Source organism: Megalobrama amblycephala, linkage group LG1, assembly GCF_018812025.1.
Source record: "Megalobrama amblycephala isolate DHTTF-2021 linkage group LG1, ASM1881202v1, whole genome shotgun sequence".
Classification (NCBI taxonomy): Eukaryota; Metazoa; Chordata; class Actinopteri; order Cypriniformes; family Xenocyprididae; genus Megalobrama; species Megalobrama amblycephala.
In genome coordinates this window covers 72530493-72557986 of record NC_063044.1, presented here as the reverse complement: position 1 = coordinate 72557986, position 27494 = coordinate 72530493, and the positions used below count along the sequence as shown (strand labels likewise).

The window sequence follows — 27494 nt, the reverse complement described above, 5'->3', positions numbered from 1 at the left end:
GTGTGTTTCTGTCCGGTGTGAATCCTATCATGTGTTTCCAAGGTTTCAACATAAAGTGCCATGTCTTTTCTGCTGTAATATTACGAATGAATCTTCTCCTTTGTGTGAATCTTCAGGTGTTTCTTCAGGACTGATGCTCAATGTTCACCGCACTGATCACAGTTAAATGGTGTTTCTTCAGAACGAGAAGGCAGATGTGATTTCACTGATCTGCTTCTTCCCAGTGTGAACTCTCATGTGAATCTTCAGTCTTGATAGAGGCAGATTTTTTTCTTTTTTTTTTTTTGGCTTCTGTTTTTTTCTTTTCTTGTTCACGTCCATCAGATCTAAAAGAAACATTAAATCGTGTGAGATTTCAAATGAGAGACAAACACTCAAGTGAAGCTCAAAGATCATGATGACTTTAATAGTGATTTTAATCCATCAGATCAGGGGTGAGTTTCCCGAAAGCATCGTTAGCCAACTATGGTCGTAAGTCCCATTGAACTCTATTGGTAACGACGGAACTTGCGACCATAGTTCGCTTTGGGAAACGCACCCCTGGTCGACAACTGCTGTGTCACGATTATGATTTATTTTAATGTCATGAAGATGATTTGTGTTAGAAATCACTAGTTTGGTCATGAAACTAATAGATGGAGCAGACTTGACATGTAACCTGTAAACAATCTCATCATTTATTTTATGCAAAAATGTGTGAATTTGTTGACAGACAGTCCTTTCACTCCAAACGACAAACAAATATGTGTTGGGCTAATGTATGTTCACTGTCAAGATTGACAATGTAACTCTAGTGAGCATCAACATGTTCTTCAGTATCATGAATGAATGAATGAATGAATGAATGAATGAATGAATGAACGAATGAATGAATGAACTCCAACCTCTTTGTTCTTCAGTATCTTGATGTCTCATTCTGCAGGTACTGGATCTCTCGGTCTTCTCCTTCCAGATGCTTTCTGGTCGTTTTGACAAAAACAAACAAATTTCATTTACAACAAACACAATGTAACAAAAATAATCAATATTAAGTAATGTTGGTGTGTCCTGGGCTAAACATCTGATCAGAAGGATGGTGAACAGTCTTGGGTGTGATTAACTTACACAGAAGACATTTTGTTTCTCAGCACATAAAGATGAACTACTTACCTGTGGTGATGTGGTTTCTCCACTGCATGGATCTTCATGTGTATCTTCAGGTGACTTTTAATAGAGAAACTCTTTCCACATTGATCACACGTGTGCGGCTTCTCTCTGCTGTGGATCCTCTCGTGTCTTTTCAGATTTGATGACTGACTGAATCTCATGTCACAGTGTGAACACTTGTAAGGTTTTTCTCCAGTGTGGATCATCTCATGTGTTTTCAGAGATGATGACTGACTGAATCTCATGTCACAGTGTGAACACTTGTAAGTTTTTTCTCCAGTGTGGATCATCTTGTGTCTTTTCAGATTTGATGACTGATTGAATCTGTTGTCACAGTGTGAACACTTGTAAGTTTTTTCTCCAGTGTGGATCATCTCATGTGTTTTCAGAGATGATGACTGATTGAATCTCTTGTCACAGTGTGAACACATGTAAGGTTTTTCTCCAGTGTGGATCCTCTGGTGCACGTTTAAATAGTTTGCTGTAGTAAAAGTCTTCTCACACTCAAAGCACATGAACTCTCTCACACCAGTGTGTGTTTTCTGATGTGCATGTAAATATTTCAGCAGTGAAAAACTCTTTCCACACACAGAACATGAATGTGGCTTCTCCTTCGTATGAACTTTCAGGTGTTTCTTCAGGTCTGATGACCGAATAAATGTTTTGCCGCACTGATCACATGTGAATAGCTTCTCTCCAGTGTGAACTCTGATGTGACGATCAAGACTTTGTTTGTTTGAGAATCTCTTCTCACACTGATCACATGTGAATGGCTTCTCCCCAGTGTGGATTCTTATGTGAATCTCAAGATGATGTTTGTGTGTGAAACTCTTCCCACATTGACCACATGTGAACGGCTTCTCTCCAGTATGAACTCTCATGTGAACATCAAGACTTTGTTTGGTTGAGAATTTCTTTCCACACTGAGTGCAGGTTGTAGATTTCTTGACTCTTCTTTTCTTTAAAAATGTCTTTTCAGTCTTTGAGCGACTCAAAGGTTTTTCTCCAGGTTTGTCATGATGTTTCTCCTCCACTTCACTCAGTTCTTCACTCTCCTCCTTCACTTCCATCAGGTCTGAAATGAAAGAGAAAAAGTTTAATTTCATTTTCAGAACATCAAAACTCAAATAGAGAAATATGAAGTGAAAGGACAAAGTGAGGCCCAAATTATTCACAGAATTTTGATAAATTTCTAAATTTCTAAATTAATTATGCATGTCCCTGAAAATCTCCACAACTTAGGTACACTGATCTTCCATTTATTACTTGTAATCATTATAGGCCCAAATCTCATGTTTCTGTCAAGAGAACTATTAAAAATAGCAGTGTTTACACTGTCGGGCTAGAAGCACAAGTTTCCATTGTCACTTCCAGGGTTTGATCGAGCCTCGTTCATCAGAGTTTTTCAGCCCGCAGAATACCTTGAGTCAAAGTGGGCCAACTCTGGCTTAATAAGTGTTTATGAACAAAGGCTTTTATCAGAGTTTGGAAAGAGTCAAATCATATATAACCATCATGTATTTATTTGTTTGCATATTTATCTGTCAATATATCTTGTGTCTTTATACAGCTTGATATCCATATCTCCACAAATAGGCTAGCTCTGGTTTTTGGTAGCTCATGTTGCTCTGGCTGAAATTTTAACACTACATTAATTGGGACTGGAGTGCTCAAAGCTGCTCAAATCGGATAATTTGGTGGAAAAATATAGCAATGATTATTCTTTCTCAGGAAATGTGATTTAAACTTATGAGAATCTATATATAGGCTACATATATATATATATATATATATATATATATATATATATATCCTTAAATGCTTCCGTAATAAAACCTGTGTTGTTTTGTGCTGTCCTGTATTAGCCTACAAATAAACAGACACGACTGAATAAGTAGACCTACGTGATTCTTTCTTTTGTGAAATAACAGTAAATACAACTTTATTTCTGTATGATTAATGTGCACACACAAATGAATTAATGATGATGAGTCTATCACTTTTTATTGTTAAATGTGGCCAATGCTTGGATTGTAAATATTTAAAATAAAACAATAAAAAAGGTAAACAGCTGCTTTTATCAGGTTCGGCCCGCTGGAAGCCCTCACACACACTGGCCCGACACACTTATCTAATGTAAAAACATTAAAAAATATACAACAGTGCCACAACGCTGATACCAAACTTCGTAATTATTAAGGGCCGGTCACACTGGACTTTTCTTTCCATATTATTGCTGAAGTTAAAGTACCTGAAGTACTATCATGAATGAATGAAGAATAAACACCAACCTCTTTGTTCTTCAGTATCTTCAATGTGTTTCATTCTGCAGGGTTCTGGATCACTCATGTTCTCACTGTCCTCTTGAATGAACTTTAATAAAACAGATTTCAGCTCTTCCCATTTATGGGGGAACTGCTGTGGGAGGAGCTTCACTGATGATGTGCCTGCTTTGGGAGGAGCTTCACTTAAAACATTAACATAAACACAGAAATAAACCTACATATCTGTAGTCATCAAATCTTCTCAGTCTGTTGACAGCAATGAAATGAGTTTAAGTATCAATTTACAGCAGATCTGAAGACATCAGCATAATAAATGAGGTGAAAACAGGAACTATTGACATGAAATATGGGTTGAGCTCTTGACTGTCCTAGCACAGCTGTTATCACTTTAAAAGTATTCATGTGAATTAAATGTGGGACAATGGCCTTCATCATCATTACAGTATGCTAATGCTCTGAATCAGATGCGAGGGAATCGTCATTATGCTGATTGAAGACTGTTGTGTCTCTCATACCTCTAATCTGTGCCATCTTCACAGGACACACATGCTATAAAACACCACTATATTTCGTTTTCATTTAAAAAATCTTGAACATATTAATAGCCATGCATGTAGTTTAGGCAACACGTTCATCGATTATCTTCACTTCATGTATATTTATAACCAAACAAACTATAAAACACAGCTCTCCCTCTTTTTGTTTACATTTTAAAAAAGATTAAACATATGTGGTTCAGGTAATATATGCAAATAGTCTACAAACAACACTGTTTCTTTTTTTTTAGTTTTAATGATCAATAATAACCATTAGAAAAGTATAAGTAAGGCACAAGAAGCTACAATAAGAAATAAAGCAAACAATTCAGTCAAATGTACAAAGTCAGCGCTCTAGTAGGCTACAACGGTAAAGTTTACCTACAAATTATAGATTCATGAGACCAAAGATCACCCGTTATATACAAAAGATGAATTATATCTCATGTTTAACCACTACAGAGACATCAGAGCCAGTAGCAATCATCAGAAGGACTAGCTGAGGTAAGACTGTATGAGTGTTGATAGTCTGAGGATCATCAATATTAACAGAGAAACTGCTGAAAACACTCTTTATTTCATGTCAATAGTTCCTGTTTTCACCTCATTTATTATGCTGATGTCTTCAGATCTGCTGTAAATTGACACTTAAAGCTCATTTCATTGCTGCCAACAGACTGAGGGGATTTGATGTCTACAAATAAGTGTGTTTATTTCTGTTTTTCTTACAGTTATTTACTACTTTTCTAGAGATATGTAATTATTTTAATGAAGAAACTGAATAAAGTTAGAATTAGAAACAAAACAGTTCTGTATTAACATCAGTTGTTTTACAAAATGATTAATGCAATTAATTTAAGGGTCAAATATAAAAGGGGTTAATATAGCGAAAGAAAGAAAGAAAGAAAGAAAGAAAGAAAGAAAGAAAGAAAGAAAGAAAGAAAACAATTTACCAGGTATATTTAGAACAAGAATCATTTTCTGACATTCAAACACTGTATTTAAAGGGGTACTTCACCCCTGGAAAGATGAATGTGTATTTAAAATTGGTCATTTATGTAGTAGAAATGTGAAATTATTTTTGAATTTGGAGCTTTCTAGACTGAGAAAAGGCAGAAAATGTATTTTTGACTAATGTGGATGAAAGACAACAACTCCCAGAATGCACTTGTTTTGCTGCCCCTGCGAGGCCACGCCCAAACCGCGCCTATCGGTTACAGGCGGAATTACCAGGAAAATTCAAACAGCTAGGCTTGCTTTGTTACATATTAATTCTATAAATCGTGAGTTAGTTCATACATTTACAGCGAAATGGTGCTAAATTGCTTTGTACGTGGATGTACACCCAAATCCAGGAAAGGACAAGTAAGTTTCCATCATTTTCCGATTAAGTTAAAGATTTGGAGCGATATAAACAGTGGCTGCGGGCCATCAAACACCCGAAGTTTGGAGATGACACCGTTATAGAAAACCTAAAAAAACGCAGAATATGTAGTCTCCATTTCAAGCACGAGGACTACGAACCAAATATCCTTGCAATGAAGAGAACCATTCTGAAGGACACCACGATACCATCGATATTCACTTTCCCAGAGGACGAACAGCCTGGGCATCTGGTACTAAGCGTATTCGCCTAGAGGTAAGACTCGCTGATACTAGACTGATAACACAGTAGCCTATATGTAGTGTTGTAGGTAGCAGTAAAACTGCAAACTTAGCAAAGTAACGTTAGATAGACAATTACATATAAGTTGCATATAAGTTGACTGTTATCAAAGTAAAGCCACTGTTCTGTAAAACTGAGTTAGTCTATTTATCTATTTATGCTAACGTTACCACAAAAGCCTGTTGCTGTATTGGTTGAGATGACTGCAGAGACCGATAAATTTGCGAGATGAACCACTGATGTAGTGCAGACTATAACAAAATATGTTAAGCTTAAAAATATAATTGACACCCACTTTTGATAAAATCTTTGATCTATGTCCGTGAGTAACCTCAAAAGCGCATATGTATGGGCGTGGTGAAAAAATGCGGAACTACCTGCTATTACTGGCTGTAGTTTTATGCCTCTGGCCAAAAAAGCCTCCGATGACGCAAAATGATGATTTTTGCGTCATCGGAGGCTTTTTTACAGAATAAAAATGCATAAATCTCTCATCTCGGGCTGCTATGAAGGGGGAAAGCACGGTAATTCGAAAATACTAGTGGTATTCTACTAATACAAAGCTTAATGCTAAATCCTGAAGTAACCCTTTAAGGATCACAGTGAAGCCCAAAATACTTTTTAATTGTCATTTTAAATCTTTATACTTTACCACTTTCCTTCAAACCACTAGATTTCACTCTTTTGTCAGCAAGAATGTTTTAATCTTTTAAAATATAATGAAAGTATGATCTCTTATTATTTTATATACTTTATTAAGTACAGGTCAAAATAACTGTTGTTTCATTTTTATGTTAAATATATCTGTTACACTGAATGATGATGAACATTAAAACATTTTGTTTTCACTAAAGTAATTTGAAACATTAAAGTAGACACTTGGATTTAATGGGTTTTCGATGTAAAATTGCTTTTGTACATTTAAACACAGTAACTGATATATTTTTGATTTTGGCAGATCAGCTCCTCCAACCAATCTTCAGTTCAGTAAATGAAGCCACGCCCACTGCAATTCACCTGTGAAGCTCCTCCCACATCACTCACATCATCAGTGAAGCTCCTCCCACAGCAGTTCCCCAATAAATGTTGGAATATTCCCATCAGAAGAGCATCAGAGCATCAGGAAGAGCTGAAATCTGCAAAGACTGAGTTTATTAAAGAGGACAGTGAGAACATGAGTGATCCAGAACCCTGCAGAATGAAACACACTGAAGATACTGAAGAACAAAGAGGTTGGCGTTTATAAAAAGATTGAAGCACTTCTGCAAATTTAGATTCAAATTAGTATTGAAAATGAAGTTTCTTCTTTCATTTCAGACCTGATGGAAGTGAAGGAGGAGAGTGAAGAACTGAGTGAAGTGGAGGAGAAACATCATGACAAACCTGGAGAAAAACCTTTGAGTTGCTCAAAGACTAAAAAGACATTTTTAAAAATAAAAAAAAAGAAGAGCCAAGAAATCTACAACCTGCACTCAGTGTGGAAAGAGTTTCTCAACCAAACAAAGTCTTGATGTTCACATGAGAGTTCATACTGGAGAGAAGCCATTCAAATGTGGTCAATGTGGAATGAGTTTCACATACACACAAAGTCTTGAGGATCACATGAGAGTTCACACCGAAGAGAAGCCGTTCACATGTGATGAATGTGGCAAAATATTTCTCTGGACATCAAATCTGAAGAGACACCTGAAAGTTCATACAAAGGAGAAGCCATATTCATGTTCTGTGTGTGGAAAGAGTTTTTCACAGCTGCAAAATTTACTTAGACATCGGAAAACACACACTGGTGTAAGAGAGTATATGTGCTTTGAGTGTGAGAAGACTTTTATTACAGCAAACTGTTTAAAACTGCACCAGAGAATTCACACTGGAGAAAAACCTTACAAGTGTTCACACTGTGACAAGAGATTCAGTCAGTCATCACATCTGAAAACTCATGACAGGATTCACACTGTAGAAAATCCTTACAAGTGTTCACATTGTGACAAGAGATTTAGTCAGTCATCACACCTGAAAACTCATGAGAGGATACACACTGGAGAAAAACCATACAAGTGTTCACACTGTGACAAGAGATTTAGTCGGTCATCATCTCTGAAAACACATGAGATGATCCACACTGGAGATAAACCTTACAAGTGTTCACACTGTGACAAGAGATTCAATCAGACAATAAATCTGAAAACACATGAGATGATCCACAGCAGAGAGAAGCTGAACAACAAAGTAGTTTCATTACAGCCACAATAAGCCGCAGGACAGTTTTGTGGTTGCTAAATGTCTGCTGGGAAAAATATCATTATTATTAGAAGTGTTTATTATTTATTATTTACCATTATACTATTATTCTCATTATTATGAGATGTAATAAACCAGTATTTAAAGTGTTTCATTTGGATTTTGTTTGTAACATTTAATTGTAATTTCTTGAACCGACTGAAGATTTGAACACATTTCTTCCGAAGATGATATTTCCAGTGGCCCTTTCCCAGATCCTATTTTCCCAGCTGCATCAGCCTGACCTGATATTTTCTCTCAGGAACCTGATGAATCTGGATCTTCGGCTGGAGACTCTCCAGAAGCTACACCAGAACAATTAGATGAGTGTAACAAACTAGTGACACTTAGTGAACAAACTGCCATATGTTTCTGTAATTAATATTATTTACAACATTCACAACAATAAAACAACCTACAACTGACAATATTGACTCTGCTGTTGTTCTTCTTTATTCGTTCCATGATAAATTTCCCAAAACTCTCTTCAATTTTCCACAGTATTTCTTGTACCTGAATGTTTGATTTACTCTTGATACGGAAACAGTAAAATCTTACTCCACATTCAGTCAACAGTTGCTAGAGATCAGCATGATCTTTTCGATTTAGACGTTCATCAATGCCTGTTCCAGATACTCCAGTTCTACCAGAAAGACTCGGGAGGCAAGATAACATAACAATGAAATTTATTAACAACCAGAAACTACAGAATAAGATAAGATAACGCTCGGTAATGTTCACCACGGCAAAACAAGACTTTGCGATCATGTGTGGTGTAAGTGGGTCTTAAATAGTCCAGGTTATTGGGAACAGCTGTGCAGTAATCATTCCAAGGCACGGGCTTATGGGAAATATAGTGTGACAGGCAGTCTAAGGAGTTAGAATTCTGGAGAAGGCTCCCTCCGATGGTCAGTCCCTACCTTGGCGTTGAGACAGAACCGCTCCCAATCCAGTGTTAGAAGCGTCGACTTCCACTACAAATTCCTTCAGATGTTGGAAGGCGTTTCTGGCTGCAGGAGACCACTGAAGATGGGATTGACCCTTCTTTACCATGGAGGTGAGCGGGCAGGCTATGGTGCTGAAATCGCGGATGAATCGCCGATAGAAATTGGCAAACCCCAGAAAACGTTGTAGTTCTTTAATGGTATTGGGTTGTGGCCAGTTAAGGATTGTTAACACCTTTTTCTCATCCATAGCCACACCGTCCCGGCTGATGACGTACCCAAGGAAGGCTGTTACCATCTTGTGAAACTCACATTTCTCTGCCTTGGCGTAAAGTTGGAACTGGATTAGACGCTGCAAGACTTGTCTGACCTGTTGCACGTGCTCCTCCATGGTTTCAGAATATATCAAGATATCGTCAATGTATACGATGACAAATCGGTTGAGCATGTCTCTGAACATGTCATTTATGAATGCCTGGAAAACGGACGGACTATTGACCAGGCCGAAGGGCATGACAAGGTATTCATAGTGCCCAGTTGCTGTAGAGAAGGCAGTCTTCCACTCGTCTCCTTCCTTGATACGGATCAAGTTGTAAGCACTGCGCAGGTCGAGCTTGGTGAAGTAGCGGGCAGTGCGAAGTTGCTCCAAAGCCGCAGGAACCAGAGGAAGCGGGTACCAAAACTTGATAGTGATTTCATTGAATCCACGATAATCTATGCAGGGACGTAGTCCTCCATCCTTTTTCCCCACGAAGAAGAAGCCAGCAGAAGCCGGAGATGTTGAGGGGTGGATGCAGCCTTTGGCCAGTTCCTCCTCTATGTCCTTCTTTATTGACTCCGACTCCGGTTGAGATAGAGAAAAGATGCAACCCTTGGGAGGTGTGGTTCCTGGAATCAGATCAATAGCGCAGTCATAAGGACGGTGAGGAGGTAATTGTGAGGCACGTACCTTACTGAAGGATAGTGAGAGATTGTGATATTCCGCAGGAAGTGACTGTTCCTAGATGGGTGCATCGGCTTCACTGAGTTCCGTTGCTTGAATGGATCTGACATACAGAGGAGATGGGTTATTCAGACATTTTGCCAGACAGTTCGAGTTCCAGTGAATGATTTGCCCCTCTCACCAGCAGATGTGAGGATTGTGATTGCGTAGCCATGGCAGCCCCAGGATGATGGATGACGTAGAGGTAGGGAGAACATGGAATTGAATTTTTCTGTGTGAAATATGCCTGTTTGCATGGTGATGGATTGAGTTATGGCTTTAACTTGTCCCGTGCCCAGAGGTCGTCCGTCTATCGCCTCCACTGTTAGAGAAAAAGAGCAGGGAATTAATGGAATCTGATGTTGTTCGGCATAACTCTGGGTCATAAAGTTTCCTGCATCCCCGGAATCCAGTAGGGCGCTCGCCTCCAGTCGTACATCAGGGTTATGAGTACATTGACACATGTATCTGCAGAATAATAGGGGTTGGCATCACTCACCGATCGTGGATTCTCGGGACGGGTGCAAACAGGACAGTTATTTCTCACATGTCCAGGATTGCCACAATACAAGCACAGGCGATGAGTTAAACGACGGCTTCTCTCCTCTTCAGATAAATGATAGGCACCTGCATGGGTTCGGTGATTTCAGGTTCAACAGGTGATTGTGTACGAATGTTGCATCTTTGTCCGGCCCTGCGTGAGCGGATGAGGTTGTCAACCTGTATAGCGAGCTCAATAAACTGATCCAGACTCTTGCCATTATCGCGACAGGCCAGATCTGTTTGTAACTCATGAGTTAAACCTCTTCTGAAGCATGTCTTTAGTGTATCACTCACCCATTTAGTTTGAGCCGCAAGTGTGCAGAAGGCGAGAGCGTATTCAGCTGCAGTTTGACGTCCCTGTGTTAATTCCATCAGCTGGTCACCAGCTCCCCTCCCGTCACTGGGGTGATCAAACACTTCTTTAAATCTCTGAAGGAAATATTCATAGCTGGGAAAAGCAGAGCCATCATCATTCCACACAGCCGTTATCCAATCCAAAGCCCTCCCCGTAAATAAGGAACAGATTAGAGCGATCTTACCAGTATCAGTTGAATACATGGCGGGTTGTTGATTAATGAAGAGCGAACATTGCAGAATGAAACCCTTACATCTGGTAGGATCGCCATCAAACTTTTCAGGGAACGAGAGGCGTGGATTCGGTGGTGACGGCATGCCTGCAGCGTGGGTAATGGCGGCCGCAACAGGTGGTGGAGACACCGCTGTCATTGCGGGCTGGACGCCTTGCAGGGCTCTCACCAGTTCCTCCATGAGATTAGTCAGGCGGTTAAGCTGATGCTGATGGGCAGCGAGTTGATTGGCTTGGGCAGATGTAGAAGCACACAGGTGAGTGAAAGCAGCTGGATCTTGTGCTGGCGAAGTCTTCTGTAACGAATCATCACTCTAGCAGGGATCCATTTGCATGCTTTATTAATAACACTTGTGGTCATACAGGCAGGGTCAGACAGGAGCAAACAGGTATACAGGGAATAGGCAGATGGTCAGGGCTGGCAGATAACACAGAATCAGTAGAACAGGAAGAGTCAAAGGCAGGCAGCAAAGGGTCGATAACGGGTAACAGCAGAATCAGCAACAGGTAATCAGACAGTAAGATAATGCTCGGTAATCTTCACCACGGCAAAACAAGACTTCGTGATCATGTGTGGTGTAAGTGGGTCCAGGTTATTGGGAACAGCTGTGCAGTAATCAGTCCAAGGCATGGGCTTATGGGAAATGTAGTGTGACAGGCAGTCTAAGGAGTTAGTATTTTGGAGAAGGCTCCCTCCGATGGTCAGAGGAGGGAACCACAGAGTTTGTCTCTGTGACAATAACAATGATCAATCAATATCAGAATGAAATGTTTTAATGTTTGACCTGAGAGCTGAAGAGACATGTTACTTCATTCAGAACATGTTTAAACACACAATGATCACATATATCAGACAATATGACAGAAACAAATGCCTGTTCACATTCAAACTGAAGTGAGTCTGAATCAGACATGAATCAGTGTTTTATTAGTGAATTAGACAAATGTTTATCAGCTAAAGCTCACCTGCAGTTTCATTCCTCACTGAAAAACACATTCACAATCATCATGATTCACCTGCAGAAGATTCACTTCAACACAGAGTTTGATCTATTTGTAACGGTGGCTGTTTCAGAGGATGAGAGTATAATCCAAGCACAGTAACCATTTATTGAAACAAACATAATACAAGTTATTGATGTGACTTTTAAAACTGAAGCTTTTATCAAAAAAACTAAACATCTAATAGTGAAGCACTGTATCAGACCTTGAATTCTTTTTACTATAACCATGTTATCTGTGACGTCTAAAGCTTTGTTTTCGCACATAACCTCGGGACTGCTTTTTATTCTGATTCAAATAACATGAACTCTTGCGCAAGTGTCAGGTGTCATTCGCTTTTTTGATAAGAAAAAAATATAATACCAATAGATATTTAACGAGTTTGTGTGCCCATATAATCTTTAGGGTATTAGGTTAGCTAATTAGGCTTGCTGTCCACTGAGGAGGGGCTCGATGAAGCAGTTTCAATTCAAGCTCTGATATACCCCCCACAGTGAATAATATAGGATATGATTACATAGGGCAAGGTACCTGAGATGAAGGTGGAGTTTGGGGAGGTGGAGGGATGCTGGACCAGCTGAGACTGAAGAGAGGTAAGCAGCTGCTTATATACTCTGGCTGTTGATTGGAAGATTTGATGGGCTCACTCCTTGTTAAATTACGTTTAGGAAATTAATTTACATGAGTAGTTTTGTGCATGTTCAGTTTGTTTTTATTCCCAGTTCATAAGTACTTCAACTGACCATTCTATGATAATCTTCATTTATTTTGATAATACTATATGCCTAAACTTGCCCAGAAGTCAAGTCAAGTCACCTTTATTTATATAGCACTTTTTACAATGCAGATTGTGTCAAAGAAGCTTTACATTGATAACTGAAATATAATTTTGGCTGCACAGCAGCTCTTAGAGAATTGTGCCAATGCAGGCAGATCAAAGCACTGTTATCAAATGTCGTCAAATGTCAAGTGTCCCCAACTAAGCAAGCCAAAGGTGACAGTGGCAAGGAACCCAAACTCAAACAGGTGACATCAGGTGACAAATAGGTGTTAAAATGGAGAGAAAAAAAAATCTTGGGAGAAACCAGGCTTTTTTTTGCCCAGAAATTTCTCCCAGAAATGTATTCACAGATTCGTTTATTCAAATTGTTTAAGTAAAATGACACGTGATAGACTTTTTCTATATAGTTTAATTATTTTCATTATTTTGCATGCTTTTCATAGCACAAACTGATTTAATAAAAGTAAATCCAGGCAAAACTGATAAATCTGGATGTGGGCAAGAAAGGCAAATCAAAACTACCAACAAACACATAAACGTAACAACCGTGGAAGGACAACACATATGTGGTTCAGGTAATATGTGCATATAGTCTGCAAACATAAAACACAACACTGTTTCTTTTTGTTAAATGTCAGTTTTAATGATCAATAATAACCATTATAAAAGTTTAAGCAAAAGGTATAAGAAGCTACAATAAGAAATAAAGCAAAAAATTCAGTCAAACGTACAAAGTCAGCGCTCTAGTAGGCTACAACGGTAAAGTTAAATAGCCTAAATATATAAAGTTATGAAACTTCACTTTCACTTCAACAAATTATAGATTCATGACCAAAGATCACCTGTTATATATACAAAAGATGAATTATATCTCATGTTTAACCACTACAGAGAGTACAGAGTACTAGCCGAGGTAAGACTGTAAGACTCGATAAAAGGGGCGGATCAAGAACACATATGGTGATATGAAAATTTCTTTGGCTAGATGTGAACTTTGAATTAGATCAGATCTTGGGCAGCAACTGATGAATTTCACAAGAACAGACAATAACGCATATTGAGAAATGGCTAACTATGAATAAATTAATGAATGAAGCATTTATATAGCACTGAACTATGTACTACTGTATGTACACAATCACATCAGGGGTCGCTCCTCATCCACAACCTGGATAATTCAACAGCAGACACAGAGCAACAGCGCCAACTATAGGTGGAGAGGAGAGATTTTTCTCTCTGTGTCTCTTCTGAGCTGTGTTGATGTGGTTTCTCCACTGTATGGATCTTCATGTGTATCTTCAGGTGACTTTTAGTACAGAAACTCTTTCCACATTGATCACACGTGTGCGGCTTCTCTCCAGTATGAATCCTCTCATGTGTTTTCAGATATGATGACGTATAGAATCTCTTGTCACAGTGTGAACACTTGTAAGGTTTTTCTCCAGTGTGGATCATCTCATGTGTTTTCAGATTTGATGACTGATTGAATCTCTTGTCACAGTGTGAACACTTGTAAGGTTTTTCTCCAGTGTGAATTCTCTGGTGCTGTTTTAAACAGTTTGCTGTAGTAAACATCTTCTCACACTTAAAGCACACAAGATCCTTTACAGCATTGTGAACTTTCTGATGTGCATGTAAATATTGCAGCAGTGAAAAACTCTTTCCACACACAGAACATGAATGTGGCTTCTCCTTTGTATGAACTCTCAGGTGTCTCTTCAGGTCTGATGACCCAATAAATGTTTTGCCGCACTGATCACATGTGAACGGCTTCTCTCCGGTGTGAACTATCATGTGACGAACAAGACTTTGTTTTCTTGAGAATCTCTTCTCACACTGATCACATGTGAACAGCTTTTCTCCAGTATGAACTCTCATGTGAATCTCAAGATGATGTTTGTTTGTGAAACTCTTTCCACATTGAACACAATTGAATGGCTTCTCTCCAGTGTGGATCAACATGTGTCTCTTAAGATGTATTTTTTGTGTGAAACTCTTCTCACACTGGTCACATGTGAACGGCTTCTCTCCTGTATGAACTCTCATGTGACGATCAAGATTACGTTTGTTTGCGAAGCTCTTTCCACATTGATCACATGTGAACGGCTTCTCTCCAGTATGAACTCTCATGTGACGATCAACACTATATTTAGTTGTGAAACTCTTTCCACACTGAGTGCAGGTTGTAGATTTCTCTGCACTTCTTTTCTTTAAAAATTTATTTTCAGTCTTTGAGCGACTCAAAGGTTTTTCTCCAGGTTTGTCATGATGTTTCTCCTCCACTTCACTCAGTTCTTCACTCTCCTCCTTCACTTCCATCAGCTCTGAAATTAAAGAAAAAAAAGAGTCATTTAATTTTCAGTACATCAAAATAAAATAAAACTTGCTAAAACTTGCTAGATTCCAGTAAGACCAGACAGCCAAAACCTAAAAATGTGGTGACTTTGATGACATATGATGTTATAAAAATATCAAAAATATCAATATCCACTCTATGACTGTAGTCCTCAATGGCTGCATATAGACTGAAATCTATAAACCATTGTTGTAATGAACTTAACCTCTAAGAATGTTTTAAAAACTATTTATGTTGAAAAGACAAAATACGCTTACAGACAAAAATGACCATGATATAAGGTAGGAACAAAGTAGGAAACTGAGAAATTATTTATTTCTAAAAAATATCAATAGTAGTGAGAACTATTAAACATATTTGATCAATGACAAAAATATCTAATGTGATATTAACAGCCATATTTTGACATCAACTTTTAGACTGATATTTAATTTATTTTCCTAAAACTGTGTAATTATTAAGGGCCGGTCACACTAGACTTTTCCTTCCACTGACTTCCATTCATACACATGTGAATGTGGGACACCAGAAACACAAGATCAAGTGAAGCTTGCAGTAAAGTGGAGTAGATTGTATATTTTAACATTTTGGAATGATTATTATTTGTTATTTATGTTTTAAAAGAGAATCACGGAGTGTGACATCATATCATGATCGTTTCAGCGTCTGTAGAAAGTTCACATACTCAAAGTCTAGACTGACTGCATCTTTAAATGTGTTATTATCAGTGTCCTTCATGATTCACTCAACCCTGTTACTTCTGACATGATTTCCTGCTTTCAAAAACAACCAGGAAGTGACATCATCTGGGCTCTCTCTACAGCATGATGGGAGGACAAGAAAATAATCTCAATCCATTGTCTCAGTTTTTACACAAATGAATGACTGCATTCATCAACCCTGTTACCAAAGTTACTGTAAGAAGAGATTTTGCTCAAGTTACACTTACAACCCTGTCAGACATTCTGGAAAGTTCATTTACTTCAAACATTTTGGTGTTTACAGTTTATTCCTAAAAATAACAATGTTGTAAACTATATTGAAATTCTGGAAACACTATAAACACAATATATATATTGAAATAATGTGAAATAAATATTTAGTTTGATCTGATGTTGACAATCATTATGAAAGTTTCTCAAACTTCCCTTTACTGAGCTTTTGTTAGAAAAGAACATTGTGTCATTCCATAATTCAACTGTTTCTCTAAATGTGCAGAAGTGCTTGAATCTTTCTATCAAGAATGTTGTTCAGCATCATGAATGAATGAAGAATAAACACCAACCTCTTTGTTCTTCAGTATCTTCAGTGTGTTTCATTCTGCAGGGTTCTGGATCACTCATGTTCTCACTGTCCTCTTTAATAAACTCAGTCTTTGCAGATTTCAGCTCTTCCTGATGCTCTGATGCTCGTCTGATGGGAATATTCCAGCATTTATTGATGAACTGCTGTGGGAGGAGCTTCACTGATGATGTATATGATGTGGGAGGAGCTTCACAGGTGAATTGCAGTGGGCGTGGCTTCATTTACTGAACTGAAGTTTGGTTGGAGGAGCTGATCTGCCAAAATCAAAAATATATCAGTTACTGTGTTTAAATGTACAAAAGCAATTTTAAATAGAAACCCATTAAATCCAAGTGTCTATTTTAATGTTTCAAATTACTTTAGTGAAAACAAAATGTTTTAATGTTCATCATCATTTAGTGTAACAGATATATTTAATATAAAAATGAAACAACAGTTATTTTGACCTGTACTTAATAAAGTATATAAAATAATAAGAGATCATACTTTCATTATATTTTAAAAGATTAAAACATTCTTGCTGACAAAAGAGTGAAATCTAGTGGTTTGAATGAAAGTGGTAAAGTATAAAGATTTAAAATGACAATTAAAAAGTATTTTGGGCTTCACTGTGATCCTTAAATACAGTGTTTGAATGTCAGAAAATGATTCTTGTTCTAAATATACCTGATAAAATGTTTTCTTTCTTTCTTTCTTTCTTTCTTTCTTTCTTTCTTTCTTTCTTTCTTTCTTTCTTTCTTTCTTTTGTTTGCTATATTAACCCCTTTTATATTTGACCCTTAAACTAATTGCATTAATCATTTATATCCATCTATTGTAAAGCAACTGATGCTAATTCAGAACTTTTTTGTTTCTAATTCTAACTTTATTCTGTTTCTTCATTAAAATAATGGCAGATATCTAGAAAAGCTGTAAATAACTGTAAGAAAAATAGAAATAAACACACTTATTTGTAGTCATCAAATCCCCTCAGTCTGCTGACAGCAATGAAATGAGTTTTAAGTGTCAATTTACAGCAGATCTGAAGACATCAGCATAATAAATGAGGTGAAAACAGGAACTATTGACATGAAATAAAGAGTGTTTTCAGCAGTTTCTCTGTTAATATTGATGATCCTCAGACTATCAACACTCATTCAACAAGACATTCAGATCATCTCACTTTATTCTGAGTGTTTGCTGTTAGAAACTGATTATTTGAGTCAGGATATATGAGAAAAGACTATAAAACTGCTCTATTGAAAGACAATACTGATATTTCTCAAAATATGACATTAATAACACAAAAACAAACACTAATGACACTCATCTTCAGCATCTACTGCTAAATAACTCTGAATTAACTATAACTATGAAACATGATTTGATTTTATAACAACACTGATTGTAATAAAGTAATTATATCTTTAACATGTAACAGTTTAGTTTTTCAGTCAGTGTGTGTTTTTATCATTCAGCTTTAACCCTGTGATTATTCAGGTAGGGTCAGGATGGTCAGATCTGCCTCAATTATAAAGTTCTCAGGCTGAAGATCTTCAGGAATGATGGAGAAACTCTCCTGTGCTTCTGTTTTGAGCCTCAGTTTAAGTAAAGTCTCACAGGAGGCGGTCATAACAATAAAAACACTTATTTCATTGGTTATGATATAAAGCAGATACAACTTAAAATCTCTATAATCTACACTTAATGCAGTTGATCTGAGGAAACCTTTCACTCCTCAGACTCTCATTCTGGTTTATATTTCTGAAAACTCATTTTAGTGTTTCATTTACATTGAGTTCACACTTTAATTCTTCCTCTCTAATCTACATGTAGCCTTTACTGGACAAACTGTGATCCGTATGAGTTTAATACTGAACATTGCTTTGATATCTTAAATATGGGATGATTCTGTATTATGACAACAACTCTACTTTATTTTTAAAGGTTTTATGATTATTGCTCTTCTGATCTAATTTCACTACCGCAATCAATGTACTTACTAGAAAATCAAACTTTCAATTCATATCTATCATATTGCTGTAGTTATTTATCTATAGTGGCTGATGATGGTGAGTGTCCTTATGTTTGTTTTTGTGTTATTAATGTCATATTGTGAGAAATAACAGTTTTGTCTTTCAATAGATCAGTTTTATAGTCTTTTCTCATATATCCTGACTCAAATAATCAGTTTCTAACAGCAAACACTCAGAATAAAGTGAGATGATCTGAATGTCTTGTTGAATGAGTGTTGATAGTCTGAGGATCATCAATATTAACAGAGAAACTGCTGAAAACACTCTTTATTTCATGTCAATAGTTCCTGTTTTCACCTCATTTATTATGCTGATGTCTTCAGATCTGCTGTAAATTGACACTTAAAGCTCATTTCATTGCTGTAAAAAGACTGAGGGGATTTGATGACTATAAATATGTACATTTATTTCTGTCTTTATGCTTTCAACAGTTTTTTTTTTTTTTCTTACAGTTCTTTACTACTTTTCTAGATATCTGTCATTATTTTAATGGAAAAACAGAATAAAGTTAGAATTAGAAACAAAAAAGTTCTGAATTAGTATCAGTTGCTTTACAATAGATTGATATAAATGATTAATGCAATTAGTTTAAGAGTCAAATATAAAAGGGGTTAATATAGTTAAAAAGTTTGAAAGAAAGAAAGAAAGAAAGAAAGAAAACAACTTGTCAGTATTTAGAACAAGAATCATTTTCTGACAAAATACTCTTTCATTGTCATTTTAAATCTTTATTCTTTTGCCACTTTCCTTCAAACCACTAGATTTCACTCATTTGTCAGCAAGAAGTTTTTAATCATTTAAAATATAATTAAATTGAGTATGACCTCTCATCCTTTTATATATTTTATTAAGTACAGGTCAAAATAACTGTTGTTTCATTTGTACATAAATATATCTGTTACACTAAATGATGATGGAACATTAAACCATTTTGTTTTCACAAAAGTAATTTGAAACATTAAAATAGACATATGCATTTAATGGGTTTTCTATTTAAATTCGCTTTTGTACATTTAATTTGATGCAGATACTAAAATTTGATATCTGGTCTTTAACCCTATAAAAACAAACACAGTAACTGATTTTGACAGACCAGCTCCTCCAACCAATCTGTAGTTCAGTCAACGAAGACCCGCCCACTACAGGCCACTATCAATGAAGCTCCTCCCACAGCAGTTCATCAATAAATGCTGGAATATTCCCATCAGTGGAGCATCAGAGCATCAGGAAGAGCTGAAATCTGCAAAGACTGAGTTTGAGACACAGTGAGCTGGTGGGGGCAGTGGCATCTGGACGGGCAGGACTCGGGAGCAATCCAAGACCTCGATTCAACAAGGTCCAGGGAAAGGAAAGGCGACAGCTGATCCAAGATGAGGTTCGAGCTGGGGTGGAAGAAGCCCGCTGCAGTAGGACAGTAGGGATGCGGCAGCAGGGGGCATGGACCCATTGGGAGCAGTTGGTAGACCGGAAGATATCATGGACAGAATTGTGGAAGTCTGAGCCACACCGGATCAAATTCTTAGTTCAGTCTGTCTATGATGTCCTCCCCAGTCCATCCAATCTCTTCCGCTGGGGCCTGGCAGACACACCATTGTGCCCGCTTTGCCAGAGAGGAGGTTCACTGGAGCACATCTTGAGCTGCTGCCCTAAAGCACTGGGAGAAGGGCGCTACCGTTGGCGTCACGACCAAGTACTGAGGCCTGCAGTAGACACCAGCAACCAGCAAGACAGAACATCACCTTTGTTAAAGCCGGGGAGAAGCCACATCAGCGACTGAAGCAATCAGGGGGGCTGCTCTCAACAGCAAAGGACTGGCAGCTGAAGGTCGACCTAGGGAGACAGCTCAAATTCCCAGAAAACATCGCAGTGACCACGCTCAGGCCAGACATTGTCCTGGTGTCAGAAATAACAAGGCAAGTGGTCCTGCTGGAGTTGACTGTTCCCTGGGAAGACCGGATGGAGGAGGCATTTGAGAGGAAGAGGGCCAAGTACGAGGAGCTGGCAAGCGAATGCCGAAGCAGGGGGTGGAGGACCCGATGCAATCCCATCGAGGATGGGTGCAGAGGATTCGTCGGGCAGTCACTCATCAGAGCCCTCAAGATGCTTGGAGTAAAGGGACTGCACATCAGAAAAGCCATCAAGAACATCACGGATGCCGCCGAAAAGGCATCAAGGTGGCTGTGGATCAAGCGGGGCGATACGTGGATCATACAAGCTACTCAGACACAAGCCAGGGTCTGATCAACCCTGGCTGGGTCGCCTGGGCGAGGGTGTATGATGTTGTGAGACCCGAAACACCCAATGAACCCAGGATACATCACTGATGATGTGTCTGAGTTGCACCAGAGGTGTATTTCAAGAACAGTAGCTCCGCCCACTAATGTCACACAAAGTTAAAAACAATGCATCTGACTAATGGCTTCAGTGGTGTAAGTAGTAGCGTATTGGGCGTGGAGAATTACTTTGTGACGCGTTTAACCGGGTTCGAATCCACCTTCTTTCGAGCTCGATATTTTCCCATCACATCAGAAAGCCATTTATTTTCAATAAAAATGAAGAAAACGTTCTAAACTTGTTTGTAAATTGCCTAATGAGTGTTTAATAATGATAAAATAATTTACACTGTTATTATTGCATCCTGTTAATTTACAATACTGAGGTGCAAATGTATCTGCCAGAATAAAATATAAATAGCATCGAATTACTATTTACACTTATTGCAAAGAACTGCTACTTTTAGCCTACATGGTAAATAGAAAATTATTTGCAAAATGATTAAAAAAAATGCACTTAAATTATAATTTTTTTCTTCCTTTTTTGCATGTGAGATACCAAAAAAATGAATATTAGTTCAATAACTTACCATTCTGCCAGTTTTAACCTCTGATATTATAACAGTGATAAGAATTAAACTTGCATTGACTCAGAAGTATGCGGACGTCATTTTGTCAAGTGCTGTTGCCATGGTGAATCGTAATATCGGAGCTCCATTGATGATGGCTTGTCATAGTCGTGGTGCACGTGCTTAACTCAGAGTCAACCTACTCAGAGTCGATTGAAATAACTGAATTTAGCTGTTCTGAAACTGAAAACTCAGAGTTTCCAATTTCAGAGTAAGTCAACTCAGAGTACAAGTTTCAACTCAGAGTTGGTTGAACCTCTTTACTGAAATGGGCCCCTGATCTTTCCTCTCAGGAACCTGATGAATCTGGATCTTCAGCTGGAGACTCTCCAGAAACTACAACAGAACGATCAAATCACCGTTAAACAGACTGTATGGATTCTTCCATTAAGATCAGTGTAACAAACTAGTGACACTTAGTGAACAAACTGCCATATGTTTCTGTTATTAATGTTATTTACAACATTCACAACAATAAAACAACCTACATCTGACAATATTGACTCTGCTGTTGCTCTTCTTCATTCGTTCCAAGATAAATCTCCCAAAATTTCCTTTAATCTTCGGCAGTATTTCTTCTACCTGAATGATGAATTTACTCTTGATATTGAAAGAGTAAAATCTTCCTCCACATTCAGTCAACAGTTGCTCGAGATCAGCATGATCTTTCAGTTTTAGATGTTCATCAATGCCTCTTCCAGATCCTCCAGCTCATCTCCATGTGTGAACAGAATCATGATGTAAGAAATAATCACATGCATCAGTTTCTCTTTTTTTTACCATCACACATTTCAGACACATGCTCTTTAAACCTTGTTTCAACAAGTATAGAGCTTCCTCCTGATGAGCTTTTCCCAGAACCATGTCTTCCCATCAAAAGAATCCGGATCACTGATCTGGTCTCTGAAATGTCTGAAATAAAAACATGGAATTTGACATTCAAGTTAAATTGTCATTCTTGTCATTGGAGATCAAGAGTAAGAAACGAAAAATGTCTATGTTTCACAAACAAACATAAAATATTGTTTTGTTAAGTGTGTAAATGAGTCCTAACTGTAATTGTTAAAAAAAAAAAAAAAAAAAACTCTATATGAAGTTACAAGTGATCAAATATCAAATCAGCTGATCTATAACAATGATAAATCAATATCGGAATGAAATGTTTTAATGTTTGACCTGAGAGCTGGAGAGACAAGTCACTTCATTCAGAACATGTTTAAACATACAATGATCACATATATCAGACAATATTGTCATGATCCTGGCCTTTTCTCCTCTTTCTCTGTCTCCCTCTTGTGGTCACACACTCTCACGCACAGACTTCCACTTCTCCGCTCATTATCTCTTTCAGCTGGTTCCCCTTTCATTCCCTTCTCCTCACCTGTCCCTTTTTCCCTCTTGATTGTCTCTGCTTCTTATTCCCTCTTCCTTGCCCTGTCTTGTTGTCGGATTATTCAATGACCTCTCGTGAAGATACGTTTGTCCTGTCCTGTCCTGTCCTGTCCTGTCCTGTCCTGTCCTGTCCTGTCCTGTCTTATCCGAGAAGAGTGAAGTCATTATTTTGCTGTGAGTTTTACTGCCATTGGACTGTGTATTATCCAGCTGTGCCTGTTTGCAGAGTACCTGTTCTGCGGTCGCCCTTGGCTGTTCACCCTGACTGCTGTCTTCACTATTTCTGACTGGCTGAATGCATCTCGGGGTCCCTGCCTCTCCCCTCGTGGAAGTTTGCAGATTTCCTTTGATCCAGTCGTCTGGCTATTTCTGTTCTGGCTCCGTTAAATGCCAGTGATTTGTGTTCTTGTTACTCTGTGAGGACTATTTACGTTAATCATTAAAGACTGTTAACTGCATCCAGCCCTGGTCTTCCATTTACTTAACAAATATGACAGAAACAAATGCCTGTTCACATTCAAACTGAAGTAAGTCTGAATTGGAGTTTCATTCCTCACTGAAAAACACAATCACAATCATCATAATTCACCTGCAGAAGATTCACTTCAACACAGAGTTTGATCTATTTGTAACGGTGGCTGTTTCAGAGGATGAGAGTATAATCCAAGCACAGTGAACATTTGTTGAAACAAACATAATACAAGTTATTGATGTGACTTTTAACACTGAAGCTTTTATCAAAAAATCTAAACATCTAATAGTGAAGCACTGTATAAGACCTTAGTTTTACTAAAACCATGTGATCTGTGATGTATGAAGCTTTGTTTTCTAGTGTGAAGTATTTTGATAATTACTTTACCGTTATTACATTTGATTTCTTTTTATTTGAATAGTTTTGTTTTTAAATATCCAGAGGCAAGTTTTGTTAGAGACCCCAGCTCAGTCACTTTTAAATTCCACTAATTGCATAACCTGCAGTTCAGTGAGAAGTTAGAACTAACTTACCATTTAATTGAGGTGTAGGAAACATTGGGACATGCTATTATGTAATGATATATGATTTTGATTAAAAATAAGCTACTTTGAGTGGTAGACATTTGAACTTGAAAATAGTGTCAAAGACTTTATATAGTCTTAAAGGGACTTTGATAGTCTTCAAGCCATTGAACAAACGTCTCTTCCACCATGTATTTTCCCTTACTCTGTTGGTGATGCAGGGAGTCTTGTGATTGGTTGTCAAGCCAGCCAATCAGAATGTAGCAGTCTCATCTCTGATTGGCTGAAATTATGGCATATTGTAATGCTGGGTTGTGTTGAGCAAGTGAGCCCTCTGCGATTAGAGAATAGGGATGGGCATTTTTGGCAATTTTTCATTTCGATCATCAATAGGTTTGATGGAGACAATGAAAATATCTGAAGACTGTTAGGAAAATGAGTTTTAAAAATAAAAATATGACATTAAAACATTGTCTAATAAAAAACAAATACAGTAACGAAATACAGTTACTCAAATTTAGTATTTTAAATACGTAATGTCGTTACATGTATTTTGTTACTCCCTAGCCCTGTGTGTGTGTGCATGTACTCGTTGCAAAACTTGCTCCATAACCAGTTCAATGCTGATATGACTAATGTTTCAGCAAAAGAAGTGAAGCCGGAAGAACATCAGGTTACAGCGGATTACAAATACAGTAAATTATATTTTTGATTTTTGCAGATAATCTCCTCCCACACTAGAATTCATCATCAGTGAAGCTCCTCCCACAACAATCACATCATCAGTGAAGCTCCTCCCACAGCAGTCTAGCAATAAATGCAGGAATATTCCCATTAGAGGAGCATCAGAGCATCAGGAGACTGCATTTATTAAAGAGGACAGTGAGAACATGAGTGATCCAGAACCCTGCAGAATGAAACACACTGAAGATACTGAAGAACAAAGAGGTTGGTGTTTATTCTTCATTCATTCATGATGCTGAACAACATTCATGATAGAAAGATTCAAGCACTTCTGCACATTTAGAGAAACAGTTGAATTATGAAATGAGACATAATGTTATTTTCTCACAAAAGCTCAGTAAAGGGAAGTTTGAGAAACTTTCATATTGATTGTCAACATCAGATCAAACTAAATATTTATTTTACATTATTTCAATATTTGCTTCACAGTTGCAAGAGTGTTTCCAGAATTTAGGCATTTTCAATATAGTTTACAACATGGAACATAGTAGTGTTCTGTAGCTTTAAATCTGAGCAGACTAAGATCCTAAAGCTTGCTTATACGCATGCGCGAGTTGGTGCTACGGGGTTGTATATTGTTTTGTATATTGCGCGTTGAACTCCTGCATGTCTCATAGTAAAGATATTGTTGTTAAAAAGGATCTTTGCCTTGCCACTCGTCATTCAACAAAATTTCAATGGTTCACCCATTAATAATGAGGATTCACTGAGATCATCCTCCAGCAATGAATCATTGAACAAAATCTCTATGGGCTCCCATCAGTTTTATACATTTGTAGATGTTTTAATGAGACATTAGTATAATGAAAAGGAATAATAGTAGTTAATAGTCTCTTACTGGCTTGTGTAGTGAACAGCACATCCTAGGGCCAAGTTTACGGCCGGGCCCCTCTCTGTCCATAACAGCGGACAAAGGTTTGCTACATTTTGATTGGATCTCGGTGGCCTAACACAAACAAACTGTCCAATGCCATCAGATAAAGATGTAAGGACAACATCCAGACCTCTCTTAGAGGGTAAGAAGAAGACCTCTTGTACCAAGCCTGGGAAGGACAAGACTTCTCATTGGTCCACAGGCAGTTACTGCCCTTCACCCATCAAGAGACTACTTCCTAAGGTTGACCAGAGACTGCCATAAAAATTCCTCGGGAGCAATGGGTGAAACAAAGAGAGATCACAAAGATCCATCCAAATCAATTCCAAACTATGTTTGAAAACATTAGAACTGATGCAAACTACACATCCATTTCACACTTATTCACAGAAATAAGTATTCTCAGTGACAGCTATTTGTAGTGCAACATCTGATACAAATTCAGCTGTTAATGTACAATTGAATGACAGTTCAATCTGTTTCCATCATGTTTAGTCTCTATTTGTTTAGAATATTGCCAAAGGTATTATGGTGGTGGTTTGGAAAGTGAGAAATGCATTGGTAAACTTTAAAGACACTGTAAAGACTTACCAACTTTGTGCTTTATGCAAATGAGTTCCACAGGGGAGAGAAGGGTGGGCCACACTGTTGTGTGTCCCCTCTGATGCCAGCAGGCCAATCACAGCACTCGAATGGAGAAGCGCCAAAATGCAATCTCCTCCTCATCAGAAAGGGATAAAGGTACCCTTTCTAACCGACACTCCTTGTTCTGAGTCTCCCATCGGGTGAGACACAACAGATACACGGTTCTGGGTCTCAACTCTGTAAGGAGTGAGACATTAACAGATATTGTTCTGAGTCCTGGCTTGCGAAGCTGAGACATAACAGATACATAGTTCTGAGTCTGCCCTGCGAAGGGAGAAGACATAACAGATATACCGTTCTGAGCCTCTGGTCCATCCAGAGAGACAACAACAGATCCCGTGATCTGAGTCTACAGCTTGTGAGGCAGCAACAGAGATGACCACGTTCTGAACCTCCAGCTTGTGAGGAAAGAGACATTAACAAACACTACGTTCAGAGTTTCCATCCAGCGAGACAGTGACGACATCTGCAACAAGGTTAAGCTCAGGAGAGCAATCCTTCAATCCAAGGTACCTTCCGTCTGCGTGTTCCAGATTGTTAAGGACCTTCTGCACCTACACCAGGGCCTCATCTGTGTGTTCCAGATTTTAGGACCCTTTGGTGCTCCAGGAGATCAGCATCCCACAGAGCTTCGTGTTCAAGACTGTTGAAACAGATTCTGGCTCCTCTCCCCACTGCATTGTCACCCAGCACAACCAGTGGAAGACGTCACCGTCATCGGACTCGAACCACGTGGAACGTAAATATCACTTAACCAAACCTCTTTCCAGAAGACCTTGGCATTGTTGTATATTATCAGTATATAATTTCCTAATTTCCCATTAGATGTAATATAGCTGATGTTAGTTAGTAACAAATACTCTTTTCGTTTATTTGTTTGTTGCATAATAAGGTTCTCCACCTTATTATTTTCAGAAGAAACAGTTCATCTTTCCATAAGATAACGTAACTCTTCCATAGCCACACCCAACTTAATCACTTGTATTCTATGTATCTTATGCACTTTATTCCTTTATCATTCATGGTATTCATTTAGTAGTCGTGTTAGTTATTCTTGTTATCTTTTTGTTAATAAAATTTATTTTATTACACTTGTGTCTTCCTTGTGCTGATAATACAAAAGAGGTTCTATAAGTTAACAATTTCACCAATCTTTCAGATAAATCAGTTGACCACTTTACATTAATTCTAAATGAATGAAAGCCCCTGTTGGGAGTGAAAGACCCTGACTGGTGCCCTGAACTAGGGAAAGGGGGGAAGTGGTCACCTGATGTACTCATAACCACACCTTAAGAGATGTGTGATCCAAAATCACATTACTTCGCGTCCTTGGATGGACACAGTAAAAATCACTACACATATTAATAGCCATGCATGTGGTTCAGGCAACACATTCATTGATTATCTTCACTGCATGTATATTTATAACCTCTCATTGTTTAAATTTAAAAAAAATATATATATATTTTTTATATTAACATAAAACACAACCCTATATCTTTTTGTTAAATGTTAGA

General features: G+C 37.9%; 1 protein-coding gene across 1 annotated transcript; it reads right to left on the bottom strand.

Moving 5' to 3' along the window:
* Positions 1 to 67: 67 nt before the first annotated feature.
* On the bottom strand, positions 68 to 16447 carry LOC125278191. Its single transcript, XM_048207114.1, has 8 exons — positions 16390 to 16447; positions 14072 to 15072; positions 10508 to 11279; positions 9979 to 10158; positions 8850 to 9742; positions 8156 to 8215; positions 1173 to 2066; positions 68 to 306 (listed from the first exon to the last, which is right to left on the bottom strand). Exons 1-8 carry the CDS (start codon positions 16445 to 16447, stop codon positions 178 to 180), a joined length of 3987 nt encoding a protein of 1328 aa, XP_048063071.1. The 3' UTR covers positions 68 to 177.
* Between the last annotated feature and the right edge of the window lie 11047 nt (positions 16448 to 27494).